We start from the raw sequence: 14,549 nt of genomic DNA, 5'->3' as shown, positions 1-14,549 counted from the left end.
AGCCTGAGCAGTCTGCTCAATAGCCCAGTTCAACCCAGTTAAGTGTGAAGTGGTTCGTTTTAGTAGGTCAAATACGATGGCAGAGTATAGTATTAACGGTAGGACTCTTGGCAGTGTGGAGGATCAGAGGGATCTTGGGGTCCGAGTCCATAGGACGCTCAAGGCAGCTACACCGGTTGAGTCTCTGGTTAAGAAGGCACATGGTGTATTGTCCTTCATCAATCGGGGAATTGAATTTAGGAGCCGTGAGGTATTGTTGCAGCTATATAGGTCCCTGGTCAGACCCCACTTGTACTGTGCTCAGTTCTGGTCACCTCACTACAGGAAGGATGTGGAAGCCATAGAAAGGGTGCAGAGGAGATTTACAAGGATGCTGCCTGGAATGCGGAGCATGCCTTATGAAAGCAGGTTGAGGGAACTCGGCCTTTTCTCCTTGGAGCGACAGAGGATGAGGGGGGACCTGATAGAGGTGTATAAGATGATGAGAGGCATTGACCATGTGGATAGTCAGAGGCTTTTTCCCAGGGCTGAAATGATTGCCACAAGAGGACACAGGTTTAAGATGCTGGGGAGTAGGTACAGAGGAGATGTCAGGGTTAAGTTTTTTACTCAGTGGTGAGTGCGTGGAACGGGCTGCTGGAAACGGTGATGGAGGTGGATACGATAGGGTCTTTTAAGAGACTTTTGGATAGGTACATGGAGCTGAGAAAAATAGAGGGCTATGGGTAAGCCTAGTAATTTCTAAGGTAGGGACACGTTTGGCACAGCTTTGTGGGCCAAAGGGCCTGAATTGTGCTGTAGGTTTTCTATGTTTCTAATAACTACCAGTGGCATTTTGTGGCGAGTACATTCACTGCTTTTTGGGTGCAATTGTTAAGTGGCACAGTAGTGTAGCGGTTAGCGTAACGCTATTACAGCGCCAGCCACCCAGGTTCAATTCCGCCGCTGTCTGTAAGGAGTTTGTACGTTCTCCCCGTGTCTGCGTGGGTTTCCTCCGGGTGTTCTGGTTTCCTCCCACATTCCAAAGACGTATGGGTTAGGAGCTGTAGGCATGCTATGTTGGTGCCAGAAGAGTGGCAACACTTGCTGGCTGCCCCCAGCACATTCTCAGTAATGCAGAAAGACGCATTTCACTGTGATCTATCTATCTATCTTATTGGCACATGTAGCAAGACACAGTAAAAAGCTTTTGTGTGTCATCCAGACAGATCATTCTGTACACGAATACATCGAGGCAGTACAAAAGATATGGCTGGATACTGAAACACTTCCCTGCAAAACTCAAAATGTGCATTAAGATCTTTATCATCCACGTGAACAGGCAGACAGACTTCGGTTTAACACTCAAGCTGATAATTAGAATACACTCACAACATTGTGGGAACAAATTGAGCACACATCAGCCCTGACACAAGTGAAAGATGGAGCAGACACAAGCAGCTGGGTGACCTCCCATTTGTGTGGTGTGGTGCAGTGGGGCCCGAATCTACAAACTTCCCAATTTGGAACAAGAATACTTTCTGTGAGCACAGAAGGGTGAGAAAAGGTCAGGTTACCTTTCCGCGGTAATATCTCAACAGTTGTTTGTATCACTGAAGGATTTTTATGAATTGCCATGATCCTCACAAGACCTAACCTGTAATAATTTGGATCAACCAGTTAAGTAGACTGAGAGTGAATGTGGGCTTCCTGTGAAACGTGGCATTCTTGTTACACCATCTGTGCAAAAGCATGCAACTTGCAGCCCACGACAACAGCTGTTCTTCCCCTTTTAACTTCAGAACACAACGCTGATCTTCCCAAAAATAGACTGCAATGTGACAGCATAAAGGTCTTTAATTTAGAGGAAAGTCAAGTAAACATATGAAGGCGAAAGGAGAATAACATGGTGGGGGAGAAAAACAAGCAGATAAACCTGGTATAGACAAGATAGGCTGAATAGCTGCGACAATGCTGGAAAGAGGTGTATAAAATCTTGAGGGCACAGATAGAGTGTAGGCAGTCTTTTCTCCCCCAGGGCTGGGGAATCAAGAACTAGAGGGCATAGGTTTAAGGTGAGAGAGGAGAGATTTGATAGGAGCCCGAGGGGCAACTCCTTCATGCAAAGGGTGGTGTGTATATAGAACGAGCTGCCAGAGGAAGTGGTTGAGGCAGGTACAATAACGTTTAAAAGACACTTGAACAGGTACTTGGATAGGAAAGGTTTAGAGGGATATGGGCCAAACACAGACAAATGGGATTATCTTAGACATCTTGGTCGGCATGGACAAGTTGGGCCAAAGGGCCTGTTTCCCTGCTGTATGAGACTACACATTTTGTAAGTTTAGGACAATCCATTGACATTGAATAAGGCACCTTGGTACCGCTCTCCTCAACTGTGCAGTCTGTCATGTACCATGTATATCCATGTGAAAATCCACGGCTGTGGCATTGTCACTGGCCTGCAGTCCCCAACTGCTCGAGGGATTTTGTTGCATTTACCTCTCTGCTGTTCCATCTTGAGGCACAGGGGAGAGGCAGGTGCCAGCACTGCCTGTGAAGCTGGTGGAGGCAGAGCGAGGCGGCAATGGTGGCTTGTCATCTTCACCATCTGCAAAAGGAGCAGAAAATAGTAGGAACACGAAATGTACCAAGTCCACGAGAAAATAATGGAACCGTGTCTGAATGGACGAGTCGCCTTGCCAAATGGTAAAAGGACTATATGGACAGCACACCATCCTGACTGGAAAATATAACACCAGTCCTTCATTATCGCTGGGTCGAAACGTGGGACTCCCTCCCTACAGTACTGTGGGAGTACCTTCACCAGAACACGGGAACAGGCCCTTCGGCCCACAAGGTCTATGCCGACCACAATGCCAATTTGAACTGCACGACCTCCTGCACGTGGTCCAGATCTCTCAATTCCCTGCCCGTATGTTTGTCTAAATGCCTCTTAAACATTGCCATTGTATCTGCTTCCACCAGTTCCCCTGGCAGACCATTCCAGGCACCCACCGCTGTGTAAAAAAAACACTTGCCTTGTAAATCTCCTTGAAACTTTCCCCCTCTCACCTTAGTCTCATGCCCTCTCGTATTTGACATTTCTACCCTGGGAAAACAGCTCTGACTGTCTATCCTGTCAATGCCTCTCACAATCAGACTGCAGCAGCTCCATAAGGCACCTCACTACCCCATTCTCAAGGACAATTGGGGATCAACAATAAATGCTGGCCTTGCCAGCAATGCCCAGATCCCAAAATGAATTTTAAAGAGTCAAAGGTAAGGAAAGGTTAATCTGTCTGTCAAAAGCTCAGCCCTGAAACAACAAAATTCACCTAGAACGTGGTTCAGAGTGGAGAGAGCCATTTTCACTCACTACCAGTCTCTATACATCAAGGCTGACCAAGCCGAGGAAACCAGTCAGTGCTCACAGAATAACCAACCCTTCCCACTGCAAAATTACCTGAGTAGTCCTTGTCCTCGGCTGTCTCCTTCTTGTCTTCCCTCTCTACAGGGTAGAGCAGGGTGCTGACCAGGCCTTGGTTTGGCTGCAGGTATGACGCGATGAGCTCATTCAGTGTTTTGAATCGTCTCACCTGCACACCTTGAGAAGTCTGTGTTAATGGAAAGCACAAGGTTACCAGACCCTGCCCCACTTCACTGCCAACCAACAGGTGCATTGCTTAGTCTCCAGGAGTGCAACAAGACATTGGATGACAATTCTAAGCATATCAACCTTGACTTTAGAATCTTGTTTTCATTCTCCCTAGTTTGGTCTTTTGCTGAGGTGCTTTAATAATAGTTAAATGCGCACATGGAACCTAGGATTTATAAAGAGAGGCACAGAACACAAGAGTGGGCTATGTCAAACCGCCATAAAACATCAGCTCAGGATTAACTGAAATTCTGTGGAGAGGATCTGAAGGCCCCAGAGAAGGTACAGCAAGAATTAGCGGAATGACTCCAGGTTTCAGCAACTTCAATGAAGCAACCAGACAGAAGAAGACTGAATTATTCTCCTTAGAACAGAGACAGTTAAGGTGTGATTCAATAAATGTTTCTGAAATTCTGAGACAAAGTGAATAAGAGAAAGTTTCTTAGAGGAAAGACAATAGTTCAAGATGACGCAAGTTTTTTTTAATGCAAATGACTGTCATGATCTGGTATCCACTTCCTGAAATGACCTTAGAAGCAGACTAAAGCATTACTTTTGACAGGGAATTTGACAGATACTTGAGAAGGAAGAAAATACTAGCCTGTGGGTAAGAGCTTTTATTGTTGTTACATTTACAGCACTTTTAAATTTTAAAATTTAAAATAAGTGAGATTTACATAGCAAGTTTTTTTTTGCACACAAGATTCTTCTTACATAGGTTCAAAGGGTTAAATGGACACCTTCTGTGCTCTAATATTTCAATTAATTCTATTGTCATAGAGTTTCAGAGCATGCTGACCATGGTGCCCACCTAGTCCCATTGACCCACGTTTTGGTCAAACAAGCGCCTCTACCGCTTTGTCTGGCAGCTTGTTCTATATACCCACCACCCTCTATGTGAAGTTGCCCCTCAGATTCCTTTTAAATCTTTCCCCTCACCTCAAACCTGTGCCCTCTAGTTTTTAGTTCCCCTTCCCTGGGAAAAAGACTGTGCGCATCGACCCTAGCGATGCCCCTCATGTTTTTATACACCTCTATAAGATTCACCCCTCAGCCTCCTACATTACAAGGAATAAAAACTTAGCCTGCCCAGCCTCTCCCTATAACTCAGGCCCTCGAGTCCTGGTAGCATCCTCAGAAATCTTCTCTGCATTAGCTGTGTAGATATTGTTTAGATGTGTTTTGATAGGGGCCAAATTTGTTTCCAACCATTTTACATACAAGAATATAAGAAATAGAAGCATGAGTAGGCCATTCAGCCCACATTTCCTCTGCTGTTCAATGAGATTGTTGCCGACCACTTCCAACTACACTTTCAAACCAACCCCAACACCCTGCATTTCCATTAAGAGTCCAAAAATCTGTGTATCTCAGCCTTGAATTTATTGAATGACCAAGCCTGTGTGGAGAATTCCAAAGATCTAAAACCCTCTAAGCAAAGAAATTGGAAGCCTATTTTAGGTGAGGTTGTACACTGGCTTCCCAAAAGCTCTTTTGTTAACCAGTGTCGATGCCCTAGGTGTGTCCATTATTAATCAGTGACAAGCCACAAGTTTTTTTTATTGCAGTGAAACTACTTCAGCCACATGTATTAATTTAATTAAAAATCCCTGCACACAGTACAGGCCAATGTACTTAACCCATGTTTGTTTATCAAAACACAACCTAATTTATCTTTGTTTTTCTTTCCACTTACCAAAGAACAGATGAAAAGATTGAAGTTCCTAAGCATCATTCGTAGAAATGCAAGAACTCAAACCACATTTTCAAATTGTGCTGATGACTAAATTTTCACTTACAGAGACACACTTCACCATCTCCAGACTCCCAGCTGGCTGTGTGAGGTTAATGATTCATTCGCAGACCAAGCACAAGAAAAGCACAATGACTACAAGTGGAACATCAGAAACACCACTCTTCTTTCTCTTACCTGTACTGCCAGAAAATCATCTTCGTCGGGCAAGATCCTGTAAGTATGCACGTGCTTCTGATACCTAAGACAAGAATAAAATATTTACCATTTACACTGGTCAGGTATTAAGTTCAAAACTATTACAACAGGTGCAGTCCTTGTGTGCCATCGACACACTGCACTCTGTCCTTCAACAGCAGCTTCTAAACTCAGATCACTATTACACAGGACAAGGTCAGCTCAGGTTGTGATCTGCAGATTCAAGTTGTCTCCATGTTACACATCTGGATCAACTAAGAAACATATTGCAATCTCTTCTTCATCATTGGGTCCAACTCTTGGAGCTCCCTACTCAACAGCATTGAGAGAGTACCTCCACTGAGACTGCAGCAATTCAAGGCACCATAACCTCTACAAGGGCCATTGGGGATGAGAATAAATGTCACTCTTGCCACAAATATTCCAATGACAAAAAAACTAACTGGGAAAATAGTGGTAAAATCAGAGGCAAGTCAATCTAAACATGCAGCACAGTAATATAATAATGCAAGTATGAGAAGCAGCAGCAGACCATTCAGGAGAGTGAACCTTCATGGCACTCCCCTCTACTGCATGCACATCTTTTCTTGGGTAGGGAAAGCAGACCTGCAGATACTTCACCTGATTCAACATTCAAAATGATTATCGCTGATCTTTTCCACAATACCGCTTTCTTGCACTAACCACTTATCGCTTGATGCTCTTAATATCTAGAAATCTATCAACTCTGTCTTAAATATACAATATCTCTGTGGATAGATAACTCCAAAAGATTCGCTGCACTCTGGGTGAAGAAATTTCTCATCTCCATCCCAAAGAGATGAGCCTTCATTTTGAAATTGTGACCCGTTTCTCAGCAACCTACCCAGGAGAAAGATTATCCCTGCATCTACCCTGTCAAGCCCTGTATGAGATCATTTCATATTCTTCTAAACTTGAGGAAGTACAGGCCAAGTCTGATTAAACTCCCCTCAATCGACAAACTAGCCATTCCAAGAATCAATTTGGTGAACCTTTGCTGCATTCCATCTACGACACTCGCTCTTACGTAGGGAGACCAACCCTGTACACAATATTCCAGATGTTGTAATACGAGAGTTCTACATAAATGGAGTGAAACACCCCTATCCATACTCAGAAGGAGCTGGAGGAACTCAGCGGGTCAAGCAGCATCCATGGAGGAAAATGGATAGTTGTAGCGGTTGCTACCGCGGAATAAAACAAGACTCTACTCGGAGGATTGCCAAACAGAACTGGTTTATTTTCCCGCCTTGTGCGGGCCCTTTAAGGGAGAAAAACTCCCGCCCAAAAAACCGGCAATGACGTAAGTCCTACGTCATCAGGACTTTCCCGCGCGCGGGTTCTCCCCGTCGCTCGGAAAGACGAGGCCCGCCGCCATCTTGGGCCTCGTTGCTCCGACACCGCGCGACCCGACTGCCGAGCCGGTTCGCCCGACTAGACGGTGAGTCGCCACATAGTCAACATTTTGGGTTGAGATCCTACACCTGGACCTTCATCAGTCCAGATGAAGGGTCTCGACCCAAAACGCCAACTGTCTATTTCCCTCCATAAATGCTGCTTAACCCACAGAGTTCCTCCAGCTCCTTTTGTGTTGCTCCAGATTCCAGCAGCTGCAGTCTCGTGTCTCCTAAATACACTCAAATCCTGTTGTAAACATCTGCTTTCCCAAGTGCTTACTGCAATTTAACTTTCAGTGACTAATGTACAAGGATATCTAGGCCCTTTTGATATCAACACCTTTAACTTCTCACCATTTAAAAACACTTTGCTTTTCTACTAAAGTGGATAATTTTACATTTTTCTACATTATATTTCATCTGCCACGTCCCTGCCCATTAAAAGCCTCCCTACATCAAACTTTGTATTATTAACAAATCTGGATATTGTACATTTGATTTCCTTATCCAAATTCCTGAGGTAAGCTGAACAGCCCAGTATCACACTCTGCATCACCTCACCACTCGCAGACAATGACCCATTTATTCCTACACTCTATTTTCTGTTTGTTAACCAATCCTTAATCCTCACCAATAAGCTAGTACCAAAACTGTGTATTGAGCTCTTATTCGGCATTCTTATCAAAGACCTTCCCAAATACATCACATCCACTAGTTCCATTCATTTATTCTGCTAGTTAGCACCTCAAGAGAATCCCAACAGATTTATCAAACATGATCTCCCTTACACAAGTCCACAGACTCAGCCTGATCCTATTATTTCCAAAATGCACTGTTACCACTTCCTTCATAATCAATTCCAGCATTTTCTTGTGAACTGATGTCAGGTTAACCAATCTATTGTTCCTTATTTTCTTTCTTCCTCCTTAAATAGTGGAGTTACATTTGCTACCTTAGACTGGAAACGGTTCAAAAATTTCTGGAATTTTGGGAAATGGCTACTAGTGCATCCACTATCAACAGAGCTGGCTCCTTCAAATTCATTCCTTCCGTGAAGACAAAATACATTTTAGTTTCTCTCCCATTTTCTTATGCCCCAATTTAACTTTACCCATCTACTTAATAATACCTTTCCTATCATCCTGCTATGGGAAAGATGTTATTAAACTGGAAAGATTGCAGAAAAGAGTTACAAGGATGTGGCCGGGACTGAGTTATAAAGCAAGGTTGGACACGTTAGGACTTTATTCCTTAGAGACTAGGAGACAGAGAGGTGATCTCATAAAAGGTGTACGAAGTCACGAGGTGCATAGGTAGGGTGAATGCACTCTTTTTCCCAGGGTTAGGGAATCAAGAACCAGAGAGCACAGGTTTAAGGTGAGAGGGGAAAGAATTAAGAGGAACATGAGGTGCAACTTTTTTTTTAAAATGTATGTGGAATGAGCTTCCAGAGGAAGCGTTTGCAGCAGGTACAATAACAACTTTTAAAAGACAGTTGGACAGGTAGATGGATTGGAAAGGTTTAGAAGGTTATGGGCCAAACACTGTTGGGACTTGGATTGGGCATCTTTGTTGGCATGGACCAGTTGGGCCGAAGGCCCTGTTTGTCTGTATAACTCTATGAACTCTGTCAATTAAGAACACAGACAAAACTTTGGTAATCTTTCCTTTTTACATATCAAGGTAGCAGGCTACTTTACATCCAGTACTGCGCAATGAGAAAGGGTCAATTGATTAGGCAGTTAAGGGGCTTTTACATAGAACATTACAGCACAGTACAGACCCTTCGACCCACGATGTTGTGCCAACATTTTATCCTGCTTTAAGATCTATCTAACCCTTCCCTCCCACAGAGCCCCCCCATTTCTCTATCATTCATGTGTCTAAGAGTCTCTTAAATGTCCCTAATGTATCTGCCCCCACCTCTGCCGGCAGTGTGTTCCACACACCCACCACTCTGTGTAAAAAAAACTTACCCCTGACATCCCCCTTATACCTTCCTCCAATCACCTTAAAATTATGTCCCCTTGTGTTAGCCATTGTCGCCCTGGGAAAAAGTCTCCGACTGTCCACTCGATCTATGCCTCTTATCACCTTGTACACCTCTATCAAGTCACCTCTCATTCTTCTTCTCTCCAAAGAGAAAAGCCCTAGCTCACTCAACCTAACCCCATAAGGGAACAATAATCATAATATGACAGGATTTTATGTTTAGTTCAATCTGAATCTAATTATGAAGACATGAGTTTCCAATGGTGGATTGGAAAACTACATTTAAAGGGTATGACACTAAACAAGTAATGGCTAACTTTTAAAGAAAACGAAATATATATCACTTGTATAAGGCAGATGGACCCAACCGATAAAGTGGTCCAACCAGAGCTGTCAAGAGATGTTAAATATACCAGAGGAAAAGGCTGATAACACTGCAAAAAAACACAGTAGGCTTGAGGAGCACCAAGAGACTGCAGATGCTGGAATTTGGACCAACACACAAAATGCTGGAGGAACTCAGTAGGTCTGGCAGCATCTGTGGAGGGAAATGGACTGTCAACCATTTTGTTATTCCTTATGGGCCACCATTGCAGATGAAGGGTCTCAGCCCGAAACATCATTTATTCACTTCCCTCCACTGATGCTGCCTACCCTGCTGAGTTCTTCCAGCATCTTGTTTATTACCTCAAAAGTACAGTTTATTGTCATATGCATAAGTACATGTATGCACAAATGCAATGAAAAACCTACTTTCCGCAGTATCACATGCACATAGCATTAGAGACACAACATTCACAAGAAAAACATACAGTAAACAATTTCTTTTACAAGTAGGAACACAATTAGAACAAAAAATGTCCATTGTAGTGCAAAGTGGTCATGGTGTTGCTAGTCTGAGGTAGTGATTAGGGTTGTACCGGTTAGTTCAAGATCCTAATGGTTGAAGGGAAGTAGCTGTTCCTGAACCTCGTGGTGTGGGACTTCAGGCTTCTGTACCTCCTGCCTGATGGAAGCTGAGACCTCGGATACACTCCATGGATCCATCCTCTACACTATTACTGCTGATTTTGGTTCCCCAGTCCATATGTAGATGGAGGTTCCCCATAGCTATTTTATTAGCCTTGTTACATACATCCCTTGACTTAAATCAAGTCCTATGTTACCATTTGGGGCCCTATATACAACTCTCATCACTTGTTGCCTCTTTACTCTTGTCAATCTGATTCTACTCCCAGATTTTCAAAGCTAAACTCTTCTCTCCACTATCTTTATCCTAGCCATCACTTTCCCCATTTTGCCTCTTCTAAGAGTATCCTGGAATACTTAATTCCCAATTTTGGCCTGTAATACTTCATGCCATTTATTTCTATTTGTGCCATTAAGTCATCTACCTTGTTGCAAATGTTACTTGTTTCAGATAAAAAAAAACCTTCAATTCTGGTCTGATAACCAATTTTCCCTGCTCTGACTCTGAGGAATACTTCCGTGTTTGTACATTTCATGCCCTCCCAACAGACATTGGGAACCATCAACTTTTTGGTTACCCCAGACTATCCTTTTTTCCTCCAACTTACCAAATTTCCCATTCAAGATTAAGATTTATTAGTTACATGTACATCGAAACACACAATGAAATGCATCTTTTTGCGTAGAGTGTTCTGGGGGCAGACCACAAGTGTCGCCATGCTTTCGGCGCCAACATAGCATGCCCACAACCTCCTAACCTGTATGTCTTTGGAAATGTGGGAGGAAACCGGACCACCCAGAGGAAACCCATGCAGACTCGGGGAGAACGTACAAACTCCTTACAGACAGCAACCGGAAATGAACCCGGGTCGCTGGCACTGTAATAGTGTTACGCTAACCGCTACACTAGTTTAAAGCCCTATCTTCGGAGGGTGGCACGACTAAACAGCCAGTGAATGGCAGCAATAGGTTCAAGCAAATGAAAGGACAACCCCTGTTCCTTGGAATGTCTGCCTGGAAACGTGTTGAGATTTCTGGGACAAGAATGTGTCCTGGCAGCGTATTTGATGTTAAAAAACAACCTCATGAGGAAATCAACTAAAAAATGGAACAAGGGCTTAAGCTGATATGGCAGAGGAGGGGAAAGCAAGAGAGAGGCAAATATAGGCACCAAGTTTTAGGTGACAAATTATTCAAGAAAAGGAAATGTTAAATACAGATTACTGGGAAATGTACCAAAAAGGATGCAAGATAAGTAAAAAGAGATGTTGAACTCCAGGACTTATAAGTAAGAAGTCATTGCAGCTCAGTACATCAACACGAGTCACATGACTGTGGGTACAAAAGTCACAGCAGAGACTGAGAGCACAGACAGGGTTATGCAAATGCTCCACTGTCAGTGGTGATCATAAGAGCTCCAGACCATATTTCTAGGAGCAAGGCAGTTCTCTGTAGTATTTGGCCAATATTTACCACCAACAAAAAGAGAGCATCTGGTAACAATCAAGTCAGAGGTCTGCTCTGGTACAAAGTTAAAAGCTAACCCAAACCAGAAGATATTTCATTTTTTTTTCTCTCAAACTCAATGTGATCCCAGGCACCTACAGGAAAGGAGGTGGAAGGAGAGTCCTGGCAAAGTTGATGGGCATGGGAGATGATAGGTGATGGGAAAAGTAAGTGGGGTGATGGAATTGCGCTGAGAGCTGGTACAGACTCAATGGGCCCAGTGGCTTCCCAGAGACACAGAACACCGAAACAGACTCTTTGACCCAGCTCGTCCATGCCAACCAAGATGCCCATCTGAGCTAGTCCCATTTGTTTGCTTCCTACATCATAACAAAATATGAAATCACACTGCCAAGTGTAGGAACTTGCTGCTTGCTGGGAACAAAGTGGCCACCATGTTTCCTACATGATGACGGTGACAACATTTGGTTCACTGCTATAGTTGTTTTCTCTTTTACAATGCATGCACTAGGAGAAGCAAAACTGGGGAACCCAAGTCACTGAACTGAGCAGAGAAGAGCTCCAGCAACTGAAAACTGTGACTGGGCCACAATTTACAATGAATCATTTCTTTTAGAAGGTATTTTCATATTGCTTGAACAAAAGCATTTACAGAGAAATGATGCAAAATGCAAGACAGATTTGCATTTCCACAGCAGCTTTCACAACCCCCAAGACGAAAGAACTTTACAACTCATGAAGCACTTCCTGAGGCTAAGCCAGTTTTATAACGCTGGCAACAAAGCAGTTAATTTAGACACCACAAGATCCTGTAAAATAATGTTTTAGTGGAGAATAAGACTAATCCAGTATACTGGGAGAACGCCCTGCACTTGGTGGAAATAGTGCCATGGGAGTTTTACACTCATCCAAAAGGGCAGATAGGACTTCATTTTAACATCTCATTCAAATGACTACAGCTTCTACAGTGCAAAATTCTTCAATATAACCTTTTTGAAACAGCAAAAGACAGATAATCTTGCCTCAATCATCCAACAGAGAAGCCAATGTGTACTTAGCAATGAGACAGAGGCATAAAGAGATAAGGCATGGAAACAGGCCACACGGCCCATACTGACCATCAATCACCCATTTATACTAATCTACATTAATCCCATTTTTTTTTACTCACTCCACGTTCCCATTAACTCGCTCTAGTTCCTACCACTCATTTACATACTTGGGGCAACTTACTGTGGCCAATTAATCTACCAACCCTTTGGGATGTGGAAGGAACGAGGTGCACCCAGAGGAAACCCACACAGTCACAGGGAGAACGTGCCAACTCCACACAGACAGCACCACAGGTCAGGACTGAACCCAAGTCTTTGGAGCCCTGAGGCAGCAATTTTACTGGCCGTGCACCGCAGTATTTATGGAAAGGATTCATTTTAAGCATAGCCTGCAGTATTGTTTTCCTGGCCATCAATCTACTACTCCCACAACAAAAAGCAAAAAAAATTACAAATGCTGATAATTTGAGAAAAAAAAATCAGACTGCTAGGAATACTACTAGCTGGTCAGACAGCAACTCTGGAGATTAAAATAGTCAACATCTCAGGTCAATGGCCTTTGGTTAGTTCTGATGAATGGTCAACTTAAAAGTTCAACTCTGTTTCTCTCTCCACATACCACTGGGTATTTGAGGCACTGTTTTTTTGGAAAAAGCTACTTCATCTGATTTAGCATCAAGTAACCATGGTACCTTTTGGCCAAGATTAAATGGAAGGGGAAATTAGCAAACAAAACCTGAGATTATTGGTAAAAATACTGAAAGCAATATAATGAATGGAGCAACCAAGGATTAAAAACAACAGGAATTTTATGAATAAATAAGGTTAGATCAAATGTGCAGCTCGTTAGCAATTAAAGGGGCAAGCATAAACAGAGTAAATAGAACCAACTGCTGAAAGTTACACATGCGAAGCATCTCCAGAAACCGAAATGGCCAAATGACAAGTTATAACAAATATCCATTTGTCATTATGTTGTGGGAACTGTTATTGTCAGAGCAGGACCTCAGGAGAAGAAAGCAAGAATGCCTGTGGTGTAGTGAGCAAATGGTGGGATATAAACCAAGCAAGCTGTTTCACTTTGAACAAAGGAACTGACAATTGGCATTGGTACTAAGGAGCTATTAGAAGCTTGCTTCTTAAAGAAGAAATTTTAAAAGAATATTTTAGGCCAGCGAGCCTCGTCTAATACATGATGAAATTAACTGCAGCTTCAAGAGTTTACCAATATGCTGATCAGCAGAAAATCAGGGCTCACTTAAGGTCAATATGGACTTTGATCTGCAATTAAGGAAACCAAGCCTTTTCCTCAGTGGACAGCAAATTTAAAGTAATTCTGCTTTGACATGCATCACTTTAAGAAAAAAAGCGCAATCAAAGTCGAGATTATTGTCATATGCACATGTACATGTACGCAAAGGTACAATGAAAGACTTACTTGCAGCAACATCACAGGCACATAGCATCAGATAATCTGCTCGAACTCAGCGGGTCGAGCAGCATCTGTGGAAGGAAAGGAATTGTTGATGTTTCAGGTCAAAACATCGAGAATTCCTTTCCTCCCACAGATGCTGCTTGACCCAGAGATCTTCCAGCAGATTATTTGTTGCTCCAGATTCCAGCATCTGCAGTCTCTTGTGTCTACATAGCATCAGATACACAACATTCACAAGAAAAACATAAATTAAACATAAATTATGCACAACTTTTACAAGGAGGAACACAATTAGAACAAAAAAAATCCAAGGCCATCGTGGTGCAAAGTGGTCATAGTGTTGCTGCACTGAGATAGCGATTAGGGTTGTGCAGGTCAGTTCAAGAACCTGATGGTGTGGGACTTCAGGTATCTCCTGCCCGATGGTAGCTGCGAGAAGATGGCATGGCCCAGGTGATGGGGATCTTTGATGACAGATGTAATTCCTTTTAATTTATTCAATCATTGCTTGCAAGGTTAACATTTATTGCCATCCCAAGTATCCAGAGAAGGTGACGGTAAGCTGTCTCCTCAAGCTTCTCACGTCTGTTTGGCACAACTTGTTTTATTTCAGGATTTCAGCAAGTAG

At 43.0% G+C, this 14,549-nt stretch overlaps 1 protein-coding gene across 1 annotated transcript in view; it reads right to left on the bottom strand.

Annotated features, from left to right (window-relative positions):
* The window catches only part of inppl1a (inositol polyphosphate phosphatase-like 1a), a 172,149-nt gene that overhangs the window by 87,436 nt on the left and 70,164 nt on the right, over window positions 1-14,549 (bottom strand). The window contains exons 2-4 of the mRNA XM_052025624.1: window positions 5,568-5,631; window positions 3,446-3,596; window positions 2,482-2,590 (exon numbers count right to left, since the gene is read on the bottom strand). Of these exons, the coding sequence (XP_051881584.1) occupies window positions 2,482-2,590; window positions 3,446-3,596; window positions 5,568-5,631 (324 nt within the window). The remainder of the gene's footprint in view (window positions 1-2,481; window positions 2,591-3,445; window positions 3,597-5,567; window positions 5,632-14,549) is intronic.

Source organism: Pristis pectinata, chromosome 11 (genome assembly GCF_009764475.1).
Source record: "Pristis pectinata isolate sPriPec2 chromosome 11, sPriPec2.1.pri, whole genome shotgun sequence".
Taxonomy (NCBI): Eukaryota; Metazoa; Chordata; class Chondrichthyes; order Rhinopristiformes; family Pristidae; genus Pristis; species Pristis pectinata.
This window is presented reverse-complemented; position numbering and strand designations above follow the sequence as displayed.